We start from the raw sequence: 23,582 nt of genomic DNA, 5'->3' as shown, positions 1-23,582 counted from the left end.
CAGGTTGAGCCAGTGGTAAGGAAGGCAAATGCAATGAGTTATTCGTTCTGAGAGGGCTAGAATATAAAAACAAGGGTTACAGACCATATTTAGAGTATTGTGAAAATTTTTGGGCCACATATCTTAGAAAGAATATGCTGGCTTTGGAGAGGCTCCAGAGAAAGTAGAGAGGAGAATGATCCCAGGAATTAAAGGGCTAACATAAGAGGAGTGTTTGGCTCTGAGCCTGTTCTTCCTGGAGCTTAGAAGAATTGTGTGTGGGGGGGGGGGTCCTCAATGAAACTTACTGAATGTTAAAAGCCTGAGATAGAGTGGATGTGAAGAGGATGTTTCAAGTAGTGGGATAGTCTAGGATGAGAAGGTACAGCTTCAGAACAGAAGGACATGCCTTTAGAACAGATAAGAGGAGGGAGTGAACTCCACAGATTTACCACTGTCACTGACAGCTGTGGAGGTTAATAGGTTTTTAAATTAGTAAGGGAATCAAAGTTTATGGAGAAAAGGCAGGGGAATGGGTTTGAGTGCGAAACTAAATCAGCCATGATCGAATAGAGGAGCAGACTTGATGGCTTAATCCTATTTCTATATTTTATGGGCTTAATGAAGAGAGAAACGGGGAGATTATCCTGAAGCTGACTATTCTGTGGAGATTGTTCGTGCAGCCTTGACTTCGCAAGCCTGAACATTGCAGTGCTGAAGTATAGTAGGTGCTGGAGATAGATTTAACACCCAGTTGGGAGGCATTCCTTATCTTGCACAGTCCTATTCATTACACTGGGTTTCTCAATAAAAACGTAAGTTTTGCAAAGCTGCTTATTTTCCTTTGTTTCACAGTATATTTTTTTTTAATTAACAGTAGTTTAAAGTTTTCAAAATGTTACTTTAAAAAAAAATTATTATATTGTTTTCAACTGTTCCTGAATGTCTGACTACCAGTTCAAGTAAAGTCAGTGCAACAGACTGGCAATTTTTAGCCTTCCTTGTGAGGGTGAGAAATAATTCAAATTGAGAGGAAATTATGGAAATTATTTAATGTTTTTTTTAAATTTTGCTTCTGTATGGCTTGGTGTGTTGCCTTCAGAGTCAACATCTACCTCAGGTGCTCATTAGGACCCTGATAGAAATGGGGTCTTGGGATACACTCCCTAGAGCACTGTCTGTCACTGATCTGCCCGTGGAACAGAGGCCTTGAGGTTGCTGGAGATCGTGAGGTTGGTGCGGGATGCATACAGTAGGTTGTACTCAGTATAATCCAGCCCTGTGATTCAGTTTGACATCCTGATGCCAGAACTGTTGGAAAATCATCAACCTGAAATGCTGTTTCTTTCTCCACAGATGCTACCTGACCCACTGAGTATTTCCAGCATTTCCCATCTCCTTACATATTTCTAACGCGTACCATGTTTTGCTTTTCAACATCTACCATTCCCTTTTTAAAAGCAGATCAATGTGCTCCTGCTGAGAGGTGGAAAGTGTTTTCATTTGAATGGTTCGATCAAAGTCAACAGTCACTAGAATCCAGTGGAGCTCTGAAGCAAGAGACAAATTCTAAAGGCAATGCGCCAAACCGTTCAGAAAAGAATAGAGAATAATATTTTTGCTGAACAAGCTGTTCATATCTTCCCCTTGTGGACTAGTATTTTCCACCTGCCTAGGTCAGGAAGAAAAGCATGTTTCCTCCCTGTCTGCTCTTGTTTACCTCCGTGCTGCTCAGCATCCACTATCTGTAAACAATCCAAGGCCTGGCCTCTTGTGCCTCCTCGATCCTAATTCTTCCATCGTTTCACCTGTTCCTTCTCAAAACACACAATGCTGTAGGTGCTCAGCAGCTGAGGCAGCATCTGTGGAAACATTTCGGGCTGAGACCCTTCCTCAGGACTGGAGTGGAAAGGAGAAGACACCAGAATAAGGAGTGGGGAGGGGAAGGGGGATAGCAGGCAGGGTTAGAGGTGAAGCCAGGTGGGTAGGAAGAGTAAAGGGCTGGAGAGAAAGGAATCTGATAGGAGAGGAGAGTGGGCCATAGGAGAAAGGGAAGGAGGGTGGAACCTGGGGGAGGTGATGGGTATGTGGGAGGTGGTAGGGAGCCAGAGTGGGAAACAAAAGAAGGGGAGAGGAGTAGGGGAACATTTTACTGGAAGGAGAAATTGATGTTCATGTCATCAGGTTGGAGGCTACCCAGACGGAATGTAAGGTGTTGCTTCTCCACTCTGAGGGTTGCCTCACAAGAGGAGCCCATGGACATAAGTGTCAGAACACAAATGGGAATTGGAATTAAAATGTTTAACCACCGGGGAGTTCCGCCTTTGGTGGATGGAGCGGAGACGCTCGAAGAAGCGGTCCCCCAATTTATAAAGGGTCTCACCAATGTAGAGGAGGCTGCAGCAGGAGCACCTCACCATTGTAAAGCTGTCCCTTCTGCTTTCCAGCCCCTGCTGTATATGATGAAGCAGACTATCAGGAGCCTGAATTGAGTTCCTGATTCAGTGTCCTTTCCAACATGTTTCTATTTTTGTATCAACCTTTCATCCCAATCAAATAAAGTTTCTCAGAACTTAACTATCCAGATCCTAACCTGTTTAATGTACCATTGGCCAGTACTGTGTGCTTGCTGGCCCACACTTGCCCTTGGTCTGGTAATAACTTGGTTAAAAAAAATCCTGGTCCTTTCTTTCTAATATTCTCCTCACCCTATCCTGTCTCTTGGATGTATCCAGCTCTACAACAGCATCCCCTAACACTCCAAGTAATCTCCTTTTGTGCATCCTTGATCCTAATTCCTCTACTATTAACCGCTGTCCCTTCTGCTTTCTAGCCCCTGAGCTCTGGAACTGCCTTCCTAAATCTCTCTCCCTTCCGCCGTTTGGAACTTCTTTGCCCATGTTGCCCTATCCATGTGTGGCTTGGTATTTCCCCAAAACATTTTGCAGGAAGTCACCAAGACAGCTAATTAATTATTAAGTATTAATTTTGAAGTTGTGTATCATTTCTGTTTAAATTTCAGCTCGAACTAAGCGACAACAGGATTTCTGGAGGGTTAGACGTCTTGGCGGAGAAACTACCAAATCTCACACACCTAAATCTCAGTGGAAATAAACTGAAAGACATCAGCACATTGGAGCCTCTGGTACCTTGCCCTTTTCTCATTTGCAATGTTTAACCCCAATGAGCATGTTTTTTATGCGTGGACTTGCTGCCTGTGGATTCGTTGTAGCTTGCTGTGTTATTTTTTTTAAAAAAAGGTCAGCAGAATTTGAAAACTGGTGAAGTCTTTGATGAATGTTCACCCAAAATATTTTACCTGCACAGTTCTAAATATAGATGCATTGTGTCCAAAAAAATCTGATCATGCATCACTGACTCGTAGCACTTTACCTTAGTTTCTCTGTTATCATTTCAACCCCTGGGATGTCTGAATGGTAAATAATCTCCACAAGGGGAAAAAAAAAATCAGGAACATGTTGGTATTTTCTCCACTTGCCTGTGGGATGCAGCTCCAAAATGACTAATGACCTCAGGACAAAGCAGTTCACCTGATTGCACCCAATGCCCCGTTCTCTGATTTACTCTCTCCGTCACTAGCTGTAGCGTATACAGATTACAAAGGTGAGAGTGCTAACAAAGTTGATATAAAAGTGATTTATCACCTGGTGTGTTGGTTATTGAGGGATAATGCAGAGCACACCAGGATGCCAGCATGCAGGATACTGAACTGGACTTGATTGATTAAACCCTGCTTGTACAGTGTGTGAACTCCTCCCTTGTGAGTGTGGCTGAGTGGCATAGGAACAATATGACTAACTATCACTACATCACCTGTCACAGAATCGTGTACATGTCAAAGCCAATATGGCGAGGATCGATGGCAGTGACCTTAGCTATCAACTCCGGTATGCTTGTCTCCCAAATAGGCAAAAAAGTCAGCGTGGAGGTGGTGGGCTGATGGGCTGTTTCCTGTGCTATGTCGTCCCAGCTCTGTTACCCTAGAAACTGCTTGAGATCATCAGATTGAGGAAATATTGCTTAGTAGTAAACCTTCAAATCTCTGTAATTCATATTTAGCTTATTTCACTTTGCACCCTTTGAAGACTTCCAATCCACGGGAGAATAACTTTCAGTTAACTGTAAGCTGAAAGCACACTTCCTCTGAGGTCCTGAGAGTCTCAAATCCATGACGAAGGCTGACTCGGTTCAGTAGGAGGGGGCTGCTGTCTTGTGATGAAATATAGGCCTTCACTGCTCGTATTCAGGGCTGCTACCTGTGTGCTTCAGTCAAATGCTATTGTTAACTAAATTGTTGAAAAAAAGCTGAGCATGGGAGGTGAGAAATGTTTAATGTTTTGATAGATTTGATAAGGTGAATTAGTAGAAGCTTTTCTATGGAGGAGTCTGCCCTGTAAAGATCCCATGAAGCTATTTTAATGATGTGCGGGGGAATTCTACCCTTTATCCTGACCAATATTAAACCTTAATCAACATCACTGAAAGATAATCTTCCCAATGTCAGACTGCTGTTTCTGGGATCTTGCTGCACATACCAAAAAGCACGGGGTCATTTCAAGTTCCTTCTATCCCTCTGTCCAATCGATCGATTAAACTGTTGTCCATCTCTCGGCAGTTCTTTCTCTTTTCTCTTTCTTCCCCCTCTCTCCCTCCCCCCATCTCCCTCCCCCCCTCTCCCTGCCTCCCTCTCTCCCTCCCCCCTCCCCCCCTCCCCCTGCCCCCCTCTCTCCCTCCCCCCCTCCCCCGTGCCATCTCGCTTCTCATACATAAGTTATGTTCCTCTACATGTTGGCTCATTCCTGCTTTGCTTTTTGTTTTAAACCTGTCATTTTTATGCTGGTTTCTACATCTGCCTTTTTTAAAATCCATATTAATTCACTTAAGTAGAAGAGGTCACCAAGCTAGAGGCTAACAGGTTGGAAAAAAAGTCTCATTGTTTGAATCTTTTGAACTATTGGTTTAACTTGACAGCACTGGAATGTGATCGGTGAGGTGAAGGAATGTTGAGGTCATTCAGCACTTTTGGAATTAGTCAGGGTTGTATTTATATCAGCTGGAGCATCCTTTCAAAGACTTGTGTGCACGTAGAGTGTACTATCACTGTCTATATTCTGAGCTGTCTCCTACTGCGTATCAGTCAAGTGCCATGTTAAATAAACTGCAGAAAGAAGGCTGAAGAGTGGCCCAACAGAAATCTTGTTTAGAAGGAGTTAAACTATGGAGCAGTACAAAACAGAAACAGACCCTTCAGCCCACAATGTTTGCCAAACTAGTTTGAAAAGCAGTGAAAAACATAACTAAACTAGTCCCGGCCCCATCCCATAATGTCTCTACATATTCATGATCCGATCCATGAGCCTCTTAAATTCCTCTGTCACATTTGCTTTCACTGCCACCCCTGGTAGTGCATCCCATCACTCTCCGTTTAAACAAAAACTTGCCTGGTATGTCTCCTTTGAATTTCTCTCCTCTCACTTTAAGTGGATGTCCTCGAGAATTATACATTTTTTATCTGGGGAAAATTATACCTGCTGACTGTTCTATCTGTGCCCCTCATTATCTTATAAATATATTTTAGGTCTCTCCTCAGTCTCTGCCACTCCAGAGAAAACAACCAACGTTTGTACAACCTCTCCTCATAGCAAGTGCCCTCTAATCCAAAAGGCATCCTGGTAAACCTCTTCTGTGCCCTCTCCAAAGCCTCAAGTCCTTCCTATCACAGGGCAACCAGAAATGAATGCAATGCTCCAGATGCAGGGTAACCAGAGTTTTATAAAGCTGCAACTTAACCTCTTGACTCTTGAACTCATTTCCTCAACTAGTAAATGCAAGTATGCCACATACCACCCTATCAACTTCAGGCTCCTTTAGGTGGAAAAGTTTTACTTAATGGGCAATCAAACCCAAGGTCTGTGAATGTAGAATAGTCTGTAAACATAATGAGGAATTTGGGAGAAAGTTCTCCACAACTGGATAAGAGTGTGGAACTCACTATCCTCAGGAGTGGTTGTAACAAGGGATATTGGAGAGGAGATGGAAGTTTGATTAAAAACGATGGAGACGGGAATAGAAATGGGTGAATGGGATTGCCCAGAGAGCCGAGGTAAACTCGATGGTTCAGTTGGGCTCCTTTTATATCATAAGGAAATCTGGATATCTGTTGGGGTAGGAGGTCGACACTGACATGAATGAGATGGTCAGAATGTTCCTATTCTCTATAAAACAGTACAATGTTTTATTTACAGCAAAAGCTGGAAAGTTTGAAGAGCCTAGACCTTTTTAACTGTGAGGTGACGAACCTAAATGACTACAGAGAGAGTGTATTCAAGCTCCTCCCACAGCTCATGTACCTAGATGGATACGACCAGGAAGACCGGGAGGCTCCTGACTCTGACGCGGAAGCAGATGGCGTTGATGATGATGAGGATGATGAAGGTAATAACGGACAAGGTGATGGACATTGGGCAGCAAAAATGGGAGGGATTGGGCAGTTGACAGTGAGGGTTGAGGCCCTTCACCTGGACTAAAAGAGTAGAGGGGAGATGATCAGTATTAAAGAGGTGAGGAGAAAGGATGGAGCAAAAACTGGTGGATTCAGGTGAGGAGAGGTCACGTTCAAATTTAATTGTCATTCAACCATACATGAATCCAGCCAACCGAAACAGCCTTACTTCAGGGCTAAGGTTCAAAACACAGTACCAAAAGTCATACACAGCACAAGGCACATATAACACATGTAAATAAGATAGCAAAATACAGTCTCACACAAACAAAGTATAGTCAAAGTCCCTGAATCCATGAATGTTGCAGCAGTCTGCAGTCAAACACCATGCAGCCTGTCTTCTGCTGAGCAAACACTGGGGGCAGCACCGACTCCAGCATGGATGCCATGCCACCCCACCACCGATACTCTGGTGGAGTGCCCGACTCTGGACTCCTCTCCCTGGGCGGTTGATAAAGATAGCACTGTGGCTTGAGCCCTGGTCTTTGCTGTGACCGAGGCCACGCGGAGTGATAGGCAGTTGGAGGAGACAAGAGTGGAAGTATTGACAGAAGCTGACAGATTTTAGCTGGGGTGATGGGAAAGGAAGGTGGAGCATGGAACTGATTAAGGGAGTGGTATGTATGTAATGGGCAGATGAAATGGGTGAAGGAGGGAAAAGAAACAGAGTAATGGCACGTTGCGGTAGGTCAGTTCCTACTGGGTAAATTGGGAGTAGAGAGAAAAAGAGCAGTGGGACTGAAATTGGAGAGTTCAGTGTTCATGCTGTTAGGTCGTAGACTACCAGGTGCATTATGAGGTGCTGTTCTTCTGGGAGGAAATCCTGCAGCCACACTGTGATGGGAAAATCTAATGCAGAAATAAACTTCCAAAAGATTATTTAATAGTATTACATAGTAAGGCTATTCAGCCCACAGTACTTGTGCTGCCTCTTTGAAAATGCTTTCAATTAGTCCCATGTCACCTGTCCTTTCCCTGTAACACTTCTTTTTCCAAATTCAAAAAATCTAACTCCCTTTGGTAAAGATCTTAGCGAATTAGCACCAGTTGCCCTTTTAGACAGTGCGTTCCAAATCACAAGGTTCTTTATTAACAAAAAATTCTCTTAATATTCCCTTTCGTTCTTTTGCAGGATCTGCTCTTTGTTTCCTGACAGTTTCACCCAGAAATTAGACTATCAGTAAACTCCACCAATTCACATGGGATACTTTGTGTTGGATTGTGTTGGGCTTCATAATTTAAACAACTCTGTTGTACTTTCTGTTTAATCTTTGCTGCTCCAAGTAACATGGATAGATGATGATTGGCTTCGACTTGATGGCCAAAAGACTTGAATCCATGCTGTACCTCTCCCTCTCTCGATGACCTCTCCGTTCTCCAAATCTAACTAGTGGCGAGCATTGTGTGAAAATGGAGGGATTAAAATGCCTATGAGATGTTTTGGATAATCTACTTTCAGGGAAGTTGAAGTAAGAATACATTGCCTATTGTGGATGGGTTAGAAAGACCCAAGGTTCAAAATAAATGTTTGCATGGAATATTCCTGAGGGAATTTGCTTTGAAATTATCGTTTACAGAAGGTGAGGAAGAGGAGGAAGACGATGAGGAGGAAGATGGAGAGGAAGAGCTTGATGATGAGGAGGATGAAGATGAAGAAGGGGAAGATGACGAAGATGAAATCAGTGCAGAGGAAGAGGTAAGGATTCAACAGTGTGAAATTCAGATTCCTATATGCTTGGCTTTTAGTATTTTCTATGTTATCATAGCTTTTTTAAAGTCTCAAGTGTTTGATTGTATTTTCAATGTTTTTATCATTTAACGAGCCAATAAACCTTGTCAAAAATTATTGGAAGTAAAGGAAACTTTTGCACTTTCCATGACTTTGGTCACTGGAAGTTTAACCAATGCACACCAGCTAGTGGTTAAAGAGAAACGGTCAGAGAAGGCATCTTTCCAAAGTGCCACTTCCAGTACATCCCACAGATCAGTGTAAACATTTGCACTTCCAAGTTTTAGAAGACCAAACTCCTCAGCCTAGACTATTCTTTTAGCAGCTTTGTGGGTAACTCTAATGCTGTTTGTGAAGATAACATGTATTCATATGGCAAAGTTCATCAGCAGTGTGCTGGGCTTTCCTGTGTAATTATCTGCTGAAACTGACAGTGTTGCAATCATTGCAGTGCTGGAAGATCTCACCATTCTTAGCTAACTCCTGAAGGCGTATACAAGCAGTGCTCTTCCATCTGTCGGAAATGCCACTAATTTAACATACAGTACAGCAATGGGAGTGAAGTGGAAAAGAGCTCTTGGGTGATCCGATGTTGCTGGACCTAAATAATCATATTTTGCAGGAAGAATGCTTTTTCTTTTGCATGAGTACTGCAAACAAGCTGTCTATCACGGAATTGCCAAGGAGATCTTTTTAAGGATCTACGTGCAGACTGAGGGAATGGACTTTGGGGAAGTCTGTTATCTATTTGCTAGCTGAAGGAAAAGTGGATGAAGCCTCCTGAGTTTGAGTAGTCTTCCTAATCAGTAGTGAGCAATAAAGTTGAACATGAGCAGAAGCCAGAAGTAGACCACTTGATCCCTCCCAATTGCCCCTACCATTTGAATAAGTTTGTGGCTGCAACTCTTACTTTGATAACTGGTTTATTATTGCCACATGTGTTAAAATACAGTGAAAATGTTTTTTCATACCATCCAAACAGATCAGTTATTAGTAAATCACAGTAGTACAGGGGAAAGCAATAACAAGCAAAATATAGTGTTGCAATTACAAAGAAAATGCAGTGTAGATAGACGAGGTGCAAGGCCACAACAAAGTAGACTGAACGATTGAGAATTCATCTTTATCATAGAAGAGGTTCGTTCAAGTGAATTGCAACGGTGGGATGGAAGCTGTCCTTGCACCTGGAAGTGTTTGTTTTCAAGCAATTTTTAAAAATCTTTTACCCTCTGGAAGTGGGAAGAAAAGGAAATGATTGGGGTGGAGGGTGTCTTTGATTATGTTGGATGAACCAGTAGAAGGTCCATGGAGAGACAGCTGGTTTTCATGACAGACTGGCCTGTGTCCACAACTGTGCAATTTCTTGCTGCCTTGGGCAGAGCAGTTGCTATAGTAAGCAGTGGTGCATTCAGATTGGGTGCTTTCTATGGTGCATTTGTGAAAATTGGTGAGGATCAATAGCCAGCTATGGAATTTCCTTTGCCATCTGCCTGTTGCTTGTTACTAATAACTCTGTACTCTAGATAAGAGTGCTGCTGTCTTTCCCAAAGTGGGAGGAGATGGGGTTATTGTGTCTCCAATGGTAGGAGGAAGAGACATTCACCCACATGCCCTCCACCAAGAGTTTTGAGAACTGTTTTGCACAGCTGATGTTCTGATCCGGTAGGGCATTGGGGAGCAGACAGCATACTGACCTCCAACAGAGGGTTGAAGAAAATATCTGCGGCTGCCCAGAAATAGAGAGGCATAACCAGTAGGTGGTACATGTGTAGTGGGCCTTATTGTCTCAGACATTGCAAACCAATTCCATATTATTGGTAAATCAGGGCAGAGAAACATTCCTTGGCCCAGAGTGGAATGTCTGCTATTTCTACAGGGCCACCTCATGGATGTATCTGAGCAGTGTGTGTTTTCAATCAACATTATTTACTGAGCTTGGCTGCTCAAAGGGAAAATTCCTTCAGTAATTTTGGAGAGAGGGAAGCCTGTACATTTCAGTATTGTTTCCACACCAACTGCAAAGTTCAAAATAAATTTATTATCAAAGTACATGTATGTCACCATATACAGCCCTGAGATTAATTGCCCTACGAGCATACTCAAAAAATCCATAGAATAATAACCATAACAAAATCAATGAAAGACCGCCCAACTTGGGAGTTCAACCAGTTTGCAAAAGACAACAAACTGTACAAATACAAAAAGAAAGAAATAATAAATTAAATAAATAAATAAGCTATAAATACCAGGAACGTGAAATGAAGAGTCTTTGAAACTGAGCCCATAGGTTGTGGGAACATTTCAGTGATGGAGTGAGTGAAGTTGTCCCCTTTAGTTCAAGAGCCTGATGGTTGAGAGGCAATAACTATTCTTGACCCTGATAGTGCGAGGCCCGAGGCTCCTGCACCACCTTCTTGATGGCAGCGGAGAGAAGAGAACATAACCACATAACCTGGGTGGTGAGGGTCTCCGACGATGGATGCTGCTTTCCTGTGACTGTATTTCATGCAGATGTACGCAATGGTGGGGAGGGCTTTACCCGTGATGGACTAGGCTATATCCATTGCTTATTGTAGGATTTTCTGTTCAAGGCATTGGTGTTTCCATACCAGGTTGTGATGCAACCAGTCAATATCCTCTCCACTACACACCTACTGAAGTTTTAGATCTCGTACTGAATATTCAGAAACTCCTGAGAAAGTAGAGGCACTGCTATTCTTTATCGTAATTGCACTTACTTGCTGGGCCTAGAACAGCTTTTCCAAAATAATAACACCAAGTAATTTAAAGTTACTGACCCTCTCCACCTCTGATCGTCCAATAAGGACTTGCTCATGGACCTATGGTTTCCTCCTGAAGTCAATAATCAGCTCCTTGGTCTTGCTGACATTGAGTAAGAAGCTGTTGTTATGCATCACTCAGCAAAATTTTCAGTCTCCTCCTATATGCTGATTCATCACCATCTGTGATTCAGCCTACGACAATGGTGTCATCAGCAAACATGAGTAGTTTTTGGGTAACCAGATCTTGAAATTGATCCACAGCGAGCCAGTATGTTTTTTTTTACTCTGAGATGATTTATTTAATTGCTGAGCATCCTTGCACGTTTGAAACAATGCTCAGGAACTGCCAGACAACAAAGCTGTATTATTATTTGGTGCTTATTGCTGCTTCCAGAGCCTTAAAGGAGAGAGAGTTAAATTTCTTGCGTTCCCGTGCACTCTGGACAGTAAAGGACTTTGCAGCTTGGAAACTAATATATGCACAGCGTGGTCTCGCATATAGCAATGTGGCAATGACCTCTTTTGATGCTAATTTTATAGAAGATACGAACCAAGGCAGAGTGAAGGACTTCCCTGTTCTTAGTAACCAAGTCCAGGGGGTATCATGTTCAAAGGAGTAGGAAGGGACTGGATAGGGTTGAAGGTGGGACCCATAAGGTTACTCGTTGTAGGCCCAGCTGAGACGCTTTGTAATTGAAATACTGCTGTGTGTTTTGCAGGAGGGATATGGACAAGATGGAGAAATTGATGAAGAGGAGGATGAAGAGGAGGAGGATGAGGATGAAGGTATTGACCACACTTCTTTTTCTTCACCTGTAGACCATATACAACAAAAAGGAAGTCATTCACCCCACTATGTCAGTTCTTGTTGAATTTCTCCACTTAGTCCAAACACACCTGCTTTTCTTTTCCATTGTAACCCTGCAGACTTCTCCTCAGTTATTCCCCAGCTCTCTGAATGTTAATGTTGTACCTGGTTCCCAAATCCAATCACGTCTCCTTGTGCCAACTCCACCCTTCTTGGGTAATTTTCGTCCTTGTTCACTTTCTAACTAATACTTGCATTTGAATTCAAAGTTCTATCAGTTTTAGCCTCAGATTCAAGAATCTATGCCTCTTATCATCTTACCAAGAAACTTCTCATCCTCCTTCACTCCAAAGAGCAAAGCCCTAGCTCGCTCATCATTTCCTCATAAACCATGCTCTCTAATCCATGCAGCATCCCAGTGAACCTCCTCAGCACCCAGTCCTATAATGAGGCAACCAGAACTGAAAACAATATTCTAAGTGTGGACTAACCATGGTTTTATGGAGCTGCAACATTACCTCATGGCTTTTGAACTCAATCCCTGACTAACGAAGACCTTCTTAACTATTCTGTCAACTTGTACGGCAGCTCTGAAGGATCTATGGGCATGAACCCCAATATCCCTCTGTTCCTTCCCACTGTTAAGAATCCTTCCATAAACTTTGTGCTCTGTCATCAAGTTTGACCTTCCAGAGAGTGCCTGTATCACTTCACACTTTTCCAGATTGAACACCGTTTGATACTTCTCAATGCAGCCCTGCATCCTGTCAATGTCCTATTGCAGCCTACGACAACTTTCTGCACTACGTACAGTACCACCAGCCTTTGTCATCCATAAACTTTCTAACTCACCCTTCCATTTTCTAAGTCATCTTATAAAATAATAAAGAGTAGGAGACCCAGAACAGATACCTGTGGAGCACCACTGCTCACGGACCTGTAGGCAGAATACGTTCAATGAGGCAGCAGTCCTCCTGATCATACCAATGTGCTGCCCTTGAGCCTTTCAACCCTGATACCATTCAGTTTATTTTAACTTTTACCCCAAGTCTTGACCCTGACACCATTCCAGGATCTGTGCTGTGATGATAACCTAGTTGAGGGCTAACATTTGCTTTGTGAAAGTAGCTAAGTCACATTTCAACAGATAGCTGTTTGAAGCAGCAAGCTGAGATATTCATCCATCCCTGTCTCCCTCCCTCCCTCCCTCCCCTTCAATTGGTACTGCCCAGCAACCGCCGATTTTAATCCTAGCCCAACGCAGGACAATTTACAGTGCTCAACTAAACTCTGAGCCGGAATGTCTTTGGAATGTGGGAGGAAACTCGAGCAGTCACGGGGAGAACATACAAACTTCTTACAGGGAGCGGTGGGAATTGAACCCGAGTCGCTGGTACTGTAAAGTGTTGTGCAACCCAACTACACTACCGTGCCACCCCATATTGTGAGATATGTTGTGACAAATGATAAATAGGTTTATTATTGTCACATGCACTGAGGTACAGTGAACAACTGTTTTGCATGCCATCCATACAGATCAGTTCATCGCACCAGTACACTAAGTTCCAACAAGGGGAAAGCAATATCAGAATACAGAATATACAGTTAAAATGCTATGCAGGTATTCAGTAAAATACATTGACCTAAAACTCATGGCTGAAATAATTTGCTGTCATTTTACAGATGAAGATGAATGTGCAAAAGGGCAGAAAAGAAAACGAGACACAGACGATGAAGGGGAAGAAGATGATGATTAGGAATCCAAGTGACCTGAAAGACTATTTAGTACTCAATGGGCTCTACTGCCCTTCCTGCCCCTCTTGAGCCCTACCCCAGATTGGCAATTGCTGGGTATCGTCACAGCACTGAATATCACTGAGCCAGCAGTTGTCACTGTCTTGACATTCCATGTATTTATAATGCAGTTAATCGATATTCCATGGAGTAGTAAAACTGGGTAGAATTTGGTCCAGTGCTTTTATGATGTTGGGGTTTCTTAGGTTTCCTGCTAAGACTATTACCATAGCAACAAGAACAGATGAAGTGATTTGGATAGTCATGTTTGTAAAATGGCTGCCTGTTACAGAGAGGTTATAGCATTGATCTTTATGTAAGTCAAAAGCTTTGTAAATAAAATCTTAAAATTTTGGATTTGTTCTACATTGCAATACCATTTTGGGTGTTATTTACAAATGCAAGATGTTTCTAAACTAACAGTTTTTGGAAAGTTAATAAATGGTTTCTTTTAAAAAGCCTATTCATTTTTAAGTTCAGTTTCTGGGCTTTTAGCATGGAAGGTAGCTGTCTTGGTGGGAATCGGAATAAGCATGGTGGCATCCCTAGGTAGACGGGATTCCAGACCCTTGGTGTAACCTAGAGTCTATGCCTCTGCTTAAAATCTGCCCATCCATGTGAATAAGGGGGAAAAATGATGCCTAGCATAGCCAGATGGTCAAGACTTGTGCACCAAGAGTCCTTGGGAAACCAGAGCTCTTAAAACAGGACTGAGCATCCATTTGAAGTACAGGAGGGACAAAGAAATCAGGAGAAGAGGAACACAATCTCACAAAAATGTTCAATAGGACTGCCTGAGGATGGTTGTCCTGTAGAATTAAAGTTGAAATTGACTCACCACTGCCCACTATGGGATATAACTGTAAGAGCAGAAAAAAAAACAAAGAGTAGGTGAGCTTGCTCTGTCTTCCTTTTATGATCATGGCTGGCCCTTTCTCCTAACTCCACTTCCTAGGCTCAAAAGCATTTTCCGTAAAGCTCTGAGCATCCAAAGATCTTATCAGTCTTGACCCCAAACATACTAGATGGCTACATACCATTGTCAACCCTCTGCGATGAATTATTCCACCTGTTCTCAGCTATGTATCATCCTGGGGAAAAGTACCTACTGGAACTTGTCCCATGGGGTTGCTACCTCTTGCCTCTCTTAAAGCCCCACCCACTCTGACTCAGTATTTTGTATTTTCAGTTGATTTGTGTCTAGTTTTAATGTTGTTCTTGCTGGTCATGATATACTTGTAAATGTTGTGGCTTTTTTTTTTGCATTGTTTAAAATTGGGTTTATTTCAGGAAGCAACTCTTGTGCCTTGGACTTTATGCGTGCACTTGTGACTTGATAAACACCAGTTGCCACAATCAGTGTTATTTCCTGGTGGAGAGCATGTGATCCCCCTTCACAGTGCATCGTTATGGTCCCTTTGTTCTGGTTTGCACTGTACTTGGATGACCAGAAAATACGAGCAGGAGTAGGCCATCTGGCCCCTCAAGTCTGCCCCACCACTTTTAGTATGATCAAGGCTGACCTGCTCCAAGCCCCATCTCCTTTTATGGGCCAATAACTTAAGAGTCTTCAATTTATTAATCTTACGCTTTAAAAAAAATGTTCTGTATGTTTCCTGTTAAATAACCCAAATAATCTAACTTCACATCCCTCTGGGGTATAGAATTCTGAAATCCTCAACCTCTGGGGGACATGGTTTCTTAATTTTTAAGTTTATGTAATACATAATTTCTTTTAACACTAGCTGAATTAGTAGGTAAAATGATTGGATGATTAAAGTGCAGCAGAGGAATAATCCTGTTATATTAAATTGCACAACAGAGGACTGTTTGGTCATCTCCTGTTTCTAGTTTTATTCTTATGATATTATTTCTTTTTTTAAAAAAAAAGCACATCTTGCAGGAGTGTTAATGCGGATGTCTCACTGGTTTCCCAAACATTCAGGGATTTGTGCCCAGCAACAAGTCAATTGAGCAGGATATGTCTGTCTGGGTCAACAACTCAACCTGGGTCACCTCAATAATTCATCTTTATTGAAACTTGTAGCTTATCCCCAGTACTGGAATATTCAAAAATGAGAGTGCTTTGCTCATGAAGATCCCAACACTTTCAGAGGGCAAAATAAACAAAAAACTGCAGATGTCTGAAATCTGAAGTAAATATGGAAAATGTTGCCAGCACTCAGTTGATCAGGTAATATCTGTGGAAGGAGAAACACACACAAATAAATAGACTTCTGCTAATATAGAGATGTCCCATACCCAAAGTTAGAATAGAGGTCTAATTCAGTAAACCATAAACAGAGCGAAGGAAGTTTTGCCAAACTCCTGCAGAGACTGTCTGTTCTCAGACTTGACACAAAATGCCGGTGGGATGTACTGCACATTGATCAGCTGTTGATGTTTGATCTTGGCCTCAGGAATTTCCTTCGAGCCTCTGCGCTACAGAGCAAAGCCTTTCACTAAGGAAAGACTCACATTTTAATAGCACCTTTCATCCCAAAGCAATTTCCAACTAGTTAAGTAGTTTAGAAGTAAACTACTCTTGTAAGATACATATCAGATCATTTGTGAGCGTGGAGTTCCCATAAAACAGCAATGCAGTCTTTATTTTTGATTGAGTGATCAGCATTGCCAAGGGTAGAAGGCAGTTCTCCTGCTCATTAACAAATATTACAATATGAATTTGTCCCTTCACCTGAGAAAGCAGATCTGGCTGAGCAGCTCATCTGGATGTCTGCCAGGAATTTTGTTGGAATCTCTGGAGTATGACCTGAACCCAGAACCTTCTAGTCAAGAGGGTCAATTGTGGCCGTAAGTTCTATAGCTAATACGAATAAATGTTTTAGGATGGAGAATGTTGGGAGCCTGTTCCAAATGTGATGTTATGCTCTGAGTCAGAATGAGTTTGAACACGAACTCAGCATTTAAATTAGCATTCATGGACAATAAAATCATATAGGAGCAGAATTTGGCCATTCCATCATGGCTGATTTACTGTCCCCCTCAGCCCCATTCTCCTGCCTTCTCCCACTAACGTTTGATGTCTTTGAGAATCAAGAAACTATCAAACTTCACTTTAAATATACTAAATGACTTGGACTCCACAGCCGTCTGTGGCAATGAATTGCACAGATTCACTACCCTCTGGCTGTAGAAATATCTTCTCACCTTTGTTCTAAATGGATGTCCCTCTTTCCTGAGGATGTGCTTTCTGGTCCTGGACTCCCCCACTATAGGGAACATCCATTCAATCTAGGCTTTCAATATTTGATAGATTTCAATGAGATCCCTGCTCATTCTTCTAAACCTCAGTGAGTACGGGCTGGGAACCATCAAACGCTCCTCATATGTTAACCCTTTCCTTCCCGGGATCATTTTCAGGAACATCCACTCCTCCCCAATGCCAGCACATCCTTTCTTAGATGAGGCAAAAAGCTGACCATTTGAGTTAAGACCATGCATTAGGATCTGATGCAGTCCTGGGGTCCTGATGTAGAGTATCAACCTGAAGAGTTGACTTGCACCATTTGTCTCCACAGATGCTGATTGACCCACTGAGTTCTTCCTGCATTGTGTTTTTCTAGATCCCAGCATTTGTTGTTTCTTTTTTTCTGAGTTTGAATACTATTGTTTAGTTTGGTTGGAGTTTTGATGTATGAAGGAGTGAAGCAGGGGATGACGAGATGTTTCCCATTGGCGCTAAAAGTCTGGTCTTTAAATCTAGAATGTCATGTTTCTAAAGGAAGAACATAAACTCTAAAAATCAGAATGTTATCCTCCTTGTGTTTTTCAAAGTCCCTTCGTTGTGGAACGAATAACCTTATTAAGTAGTTCTTAAAATTAAAAAAAAATTGTTTAAACTGTTTTAATCTCAGGATGAGCCAAAGAGATTTGCAACCAATATATTAATTCTGAAATGTGACCATTATTGTTACATAGAAAAATGCAGTAGCTTACTTGTATACACAAAGCTCCCACAAGTATTAAATAAAATGTCCTATTTCTTGAGTGATGTTAGCTAAAGAATAAAAATTAACAAAGACATTACGGTCATTATTACTAACTTGACTCTCACTTTTGTGTTTAGTATTTTCTAGCATAGGAACTTTTTGAAAGTTGTGGAACATTGTGCTATTGGTTCCATGCCATAAAAGGAACTTAAGAACTGCTAAGTTGGTGGCATTGCCATGTGATTAGTAATAATGCATAAGAATGATCTCAGAACAGTCTTAAAAAGAAAGCAGACTGATTTCCCAGTTGCATGATTTAATATAAGTGTAGTATTTAAACGATACCAGTTCTTAGCAAAGTAAAAGTTGTAACTGGATCACTCTGCTCCCTTTACAATCTAGAAACCTTTCCAGACTGGGTAAGCAAATTTCCAAGTATTCTGCTGAAATTGTTTGAGTAGAAATTACAAACAGAGTTGTATTTGGAGCACATGTTATCCTGCTCATTTAGTAATGTGAGTTTAAAGAAAAAGAGCAAGGTAACAATGCCCTCAGATAACTCCAAATTAATAGGCATAGGAGGAAGATGCGTGTTTACAGACTCAAGTCTGGTAAAGATATGTAAAATATTTTTGATTTGTTGCTTGGAATATTCGTTGATTAAATTGGCTTACAGAGAAAGTGCTCTCCATGACAAAATAAACATGATGTGTATTCAGCATTTATTATTGTTGGGGAAGAAATGATTTATATGTGTAGAATATATATATATATATATATATATCTCTTCCTTGAAAATTGCAAATGGATTTGCATCTACCATTTATGGTTTGGATAGCAGGTTGTAAACCTCAAAGTGCATTTGTTAATAATCACACCAGAGCTTAAAATGTAAAAAGTACATGCACCTGTTCAATTCTTTCAGCAAGAATGTTTTAGAGAGATTTGTGTTTAGGGCTTATTTTGATTGTCTTACAGAATACTGTGTGTGTTTCTGCATGCACAGGTGTGTGTAATTATCTCAACAATATCTATGATTGCAGCAGCAATTTTGATTAAACATACTCGAAGCCACGTCGATGGGATCTTTAGCATCACTTTGATACAAGGTAATCCTCGATGTTCTTCTGTGGGAAAGGAGGGGGAGATGATTGTGACAATTTACTCCTGTGACAGTAGCCATTAGGATTGTTACAGAATTCAATAACTTCACTAAGGCCAAGCAAAATTATGAATTTTGCTCAAGATCTTTGTTATCACAGTACTGGGCTCTCATCATCCCTAAATTTAATTTATTCTAATTTGACATCCAGGTCATGAGCGACCCAACTTCTAAGCTCTGGAATTCCCTCCCTAAATATGTCTGCTTCTTTGCATCGCTCTTAGATGCATCATGAAACCTGTTGGTATATCCAAGTGCTTGTGGCTCAGTTTCAGACTTTGGCCAATAGTGTTCCAATGAAGCATTGAACCTAGGAATAGTCCCTTTGGTCGATGACGTCTATCCCAAATGTGATATCAAATTAAACTAAATCTATCTGCCAGCATGTGATCTATCCCTCCAGTTCCTGTATGACTGTCTAAATGGCTGTTAGACATCACTATTGTGTCTGCTTCCACCATCACCTCTGCCAGGGCATTCCAGGCATCCACTCGGCAGTTCGATACATTCATCAGTCACTGGGTTCTCATCTCTCCGATCTTGATGTGCACATCTGCTGATTGTGATTTTGATCAGGATATTCCTCGAGTCGTTCATGTGCCTTTGTGAGCAGGTTCTCCCTGGTACCAGGTGTGCTGCATGCAGCTGGTGTTGCAATGCTGTGGTGGATTACCTGTACAAGTTCCTCTCACACCTGCCTTGCCTGAGTCCAGCTTCTTAACTCCCACTGTTTCTGTCTAAACAACTTTTATTTTCTGCCTCTTTCTTTTAAAAAACAAGTCAATTTAGGGAAGCTGGAACACTAGTGAAACCAACATGTTTCCAAGAGTAGGAAGCCACAATATTAGAAAAGTGCTTCCATTTATATTGCACTTCCAGGCAGTGCAAGAGAGTTTAACAGGTAAGGAAGTACTTGTAGCTGAGTAATTGCTTTATTTTTGTTACACTGACTTACACTGAAAGTCTATTTCTCATGCCATTCACATTACAACATCAAGATAGTTCAAGGGGAAGGCAATAGAGAATGCCGAATATAGTGTTACAATTACAGAGCAAATGCAGTGCAGGTAGACAATAACACACAAGGACCATGATGAAATAGATTGTGAGTTCAACTTTTTCTTTTAAGAGGTCCATTCAAGACTCATAACACTGGGATGGAAGCTCTCTTAGAGCCTGGTGGGTACATGTTCTCAAAGTTTTGTACCTTCTGTGTAAGGAGTAAACATTTGCAATATTGGGAAGAATCTCCCCATTCTCGCAAAATAGTGCTGTGGGATCTTTTCATGTGCACTCGTGAGAAGAGGCAGGGCCTTTGTTTAATGTCTTGTCTGAACGAAAACACCTCCAAAATGGAAGTTCTTCTGTATTGCATGTGAGAGAGCAGAGGAAGTCGTTCATCTTGCATGATTCTATTTGGTAATGACTCATTGGTTACATTTCTTGTAGCATGATGCTACTTAGTAATAACTCATGTGGGTCTTGAGAGCCTTGCGTCAAAAATGGCAGGGGAGTCTTTCAAGCGATGCCTGCCCTGGTTTGTGAGGTGACATCTTAAAGGAGCAGGTGCTAATTAATCTCCTTTTCTACATATCTCATCTTCTCCATGTGTAACCATGCAATAATCATCACTGGAAAAGTGATAATTGCTGGAGCTAAGTAGGAGTAATCACCTTGTTTTATTTATGAACAACATGATACAAGTATTCAGTTGTATGAAAATAATGTCACACTTCATCAACACTTAATGTTTGAAGTTACTAGCATTTCATTCCAGTAAAAATCTTCCTCTGCTTTCACTAATTGATCCATGGTACTTCATTAGAAGAGGCCATTTGGCCCATTATATCTACTGAGAAAACCCTGTTAAGGTCATTCTATGTCCCCCTCAGTCTTTCCCCAGGGCTTGTAATTACTTTGTTTTTAAGTATGCATTTTAATTCTCTAATGATAGACACTCCGGGGAAGTGGATCAGATCATTGTAATTGGTGTGTTTTCAAAAAAAAAATCTCATTTCCCATGTCTCCCTAAATGCCTTAAATCTGTGTCCTAGGGCTCCTGCCCTCCTCTAAAGGAGTAAACCATCAACATCTCTGTATAATACTGAAGGGGAATTTATTGTAAAATAAAGATCACAAGGTAAGAAAAATAAAAACAGAATATGGTGGAAACATTCAGCAGGCCAGGCTATGTCTGTGGGAAGAGAAACTAGACTTAATGGTCCAGGTTGAGACTTTGTTAAATCTGGGAATGAGACAAAGAGACTACAGATACTCAGTGGATCAGACAACATCTGTGGTATGTTTGGAGAAAAAACGGTGCAGAATTTCATGAAAAGTACACCTTTCCAATTGTTAAGCGTGGAGGTGGATCGATCATGCTTTGGGCTTGTGTTGCAGCCAGTGGCACAGGGAACATTTCACTGGTAGAGGGAAGAATGAATTCAATTAAATACCAGCAAATTCTGGAAGCAAACATCACACCGTCTGTAAAAAAGCCGAAGGTGAAAAGAGGATGGCTTCTACAACAGGATAATGATCCTAAACACACCTCAAAATCCACAATGGACTACCTCAAGAGGCACAAGCTGAAGGTTTTTCCATGGTCCTCACAGTCCCCCGACCTAAATATCATCGAAAATCTGTGGATAGACCTCAAAAGAACAGCCCATGCAAGACGGCCCAAGAATCTCACAGAACTAGAAGTCTTTTGCAAGGAAGACTGGGCAAAAATCCCCCAAACAAGAATTGGAAGACTCTTGGCTGGCTACAGAAAGCATTTACAAGCTATGATACTTGCCAAAAATGGGGTGTTACTAAGTACTGCCCATGCAGGGTGCCCAAACTTTTGCTTCAGGCCCTTTTCCTTTTTTGTTATTTTGAAACTGTAAAAGATGGAAATAAAAAAAAGTAATCTTGCTTAAAATATTAAAGAAATGTGTCACCTTTAATTTTATGCCTTTTGGAAATCAGGTCATCTTTTACTCACTTAGCTATTCACAGTAACAGAAATTTTGACCAGGGGTGCCCAAACTTTTGCATGCCACTGTATACTTCACTGTTTTATGTTCTCACTCTCTAGTTCATTTACAGGATAACCTTGTTTACAGTTTATCCCCATGGTCACCTAGTTTTACTCCATCAGAGACATCTCCTTCCAGCAATTTTTGCAATTTAACAAGCTGTTTGTCTCCTTCCCGGTTCTGACAAAGATTCTTAGACCTGAAGCATTAACCCTGTTTCTCTTCCCTCAATGTGGCCTGACCTACCGAGTATTTCCAGCATTTCCTGCTTTCATATTAGATTTCAGGCATCTGTAGGTTCGTTTGTTCGAACATAAGGAAGTACAAGCACTTTGGCCCATGATGTTGTGCTGACCTCAGTGGGCATCACTGAGACATGGCTGAAAGAAGGACATAGTTGGGAGCTTAATATCAAAGGATATACTTAGTATTAAAAGGTAAACATAAAATAATCTGCAGATGTTGTGATCAAAGCAACACTTACAGTATGCTGGATGAACTCAGCAGGTCGGGCAGCATCAGTGGAAACAATGAGTCGACGTTTCTGGACGAAGGGTTCCAGCCCGAAATGTCGACTCGTCGTTTCCACTGATGCTGCCCGACCTGCTGAGTTCATCCAGCGTACTGTAAGTGTTGCTAGTATTAAAAGGACTGGCAGGAAGGCACAGGCACTGGTGTGGCTCTGTTGGTAAGAGATGGAATTATGTCTTTAGAAAGAGGTGACATAGAGTCAGAGAATGTTGAATTGTTGTGGGTGGAGTTAAGAAGTTGCAAGGGTAAAAAAAACCATTAAGGGAATCATTTTTAGGCTCCAAATAGTATCCAAGATGTGGGGTTGAGATCGCAGAGGGAGCTGGAAGGGGCATGTAATAAGGGGAATGTCACAATTGTAATGGGGGACTTCAGTATGCAGGGGGATTGGGAAAATCAGATTGGTGTCAGATCACAAGAGAGGGAATTTGTTGAATGCCTACAAGATTCAGCTTGTGCTTGAGCCTACTCGGGGAAAGGCTATCTTAGATTGGGTGTTGTGTAGTAATCCAGATTTCATTAGGGAGCTTAAGATAAAGGAACCCCTGGGAGGCAGTGATCATAAAGTGATTAAATTCATACTGCAATTTGTGAGGCAGAAGTGTAAGTCACATGTATCAGTATCGCAGTGCAATAAAGGGAATTACAGAGGTATGAGAGAGGATCTTGCCCAGGTGGATTTGAGAGGGATTCTGGTGGGGATGTCAGCAGAGCAGCAATGGCTGAAGTTTCTGGCAATAGTTCACAAGGCGCAGGATAGATATGTCTCACGAAAGAAGTTGTTCTCAAATGGTAGGAGTAGGCAACTGTGGCTGACGAGGGAAATTGAGGATGGCATAAAAGCCAAGGAAAGGGCATTGAATGTAGCAAAATTGAGTGGGAAGTTGAATGATTGGGAAGTTTTTAAGTTCCAACTAAAAAAAAGTCATAAGAAGGGAAAAGATGAAATATGAGGGCAAGATGGCCAGTAACATAAAGCAGGATACTAGGAGTTTTTCAGTTATATAAAGAGTAAAAGGGAGCTGAGAGTTGATATTGGACCACTGGAAAATGGTGCTGGTGAGGTAATATGGGGACAAAGAAATGGCAGATGAACTTAATGGGTACTTTGCATTAGTCTTCACTGTAGAAGACATGAGCAGTGTGCCAGAGGTCTGTGAGTGTCAGGGAGCAGGAGTGAGTGCCATTGCTATTACAAAGGAAAAAAGTGCTAGGCAAACTGAAAGGTCTTAAGGTGGACAAGTCACCTGAACAAAATGGACTACATCCCAAAGTTCTGAAGGAGGTTACTGAAGAG

The 23,582-nt window shown here is 41.6% G+C and overlaps 1 protein-coding gene across 3 annotated transcripts in view; it reads left to right on the top strand.

Moving 5' to 3' along the window:
* The window catches only part of anp32b (acidic (leucine-rich) nuclear phosphoprotein 32 family, member B), a 65,904-nt gene extending 47,267 nt beyond the window's left edge, over positions 1–18,637 (top strand). For all 3 annotated transcript variants that reach the window (XM_063049101.1, XM_063049102.1, XM_063049100.1), the window contains exons 3-7: positions 3,002–3,124; positions 6,246–6,435; positions 8,080–8,198; positions 11,734–11,800; positions 13,506–18,637. In XM_063049101.1, the coding sequence (XP_062905171.1) occupies positions 3,002–3,124; positions 6,246–6,435; positions 8,080–8,198; positions 11,734–11,800; positions 13,506–13,579 (573 nt within the window). In that variant the 3' untranslated portion in view covers positions 13,580–18,637. The remainder of the gene's footprint in view (positions 1–3,001; positions 3,125–6,245; positions 6,436–8,079; positions 8,199–11,733; positions 11,801–13,505) is intronic.
* The last annotated feature ends 4,945 nt before the right edge of the window (positions 18,638–23,582 follow it).

The sequence above is a fragment of the Mobula hypostoma genome, chromosome 5 (assembly GCF_963921235.1).
Source record: "Mobula hypostoma chromosome 5, sMobHyp1.1, whole genome shotgun sequence".
NCBI classification, from domain to species: domain Eukaryota; kingdom Metazoa; phylum Chordata; class Chondrichthyes; order Myliobatiformes; family Myliobatidae; genus Mobula; species Mobula hypostoma.
This window is presented reverse-complemented; position numbering and strand designations above follow the sequence as displayed.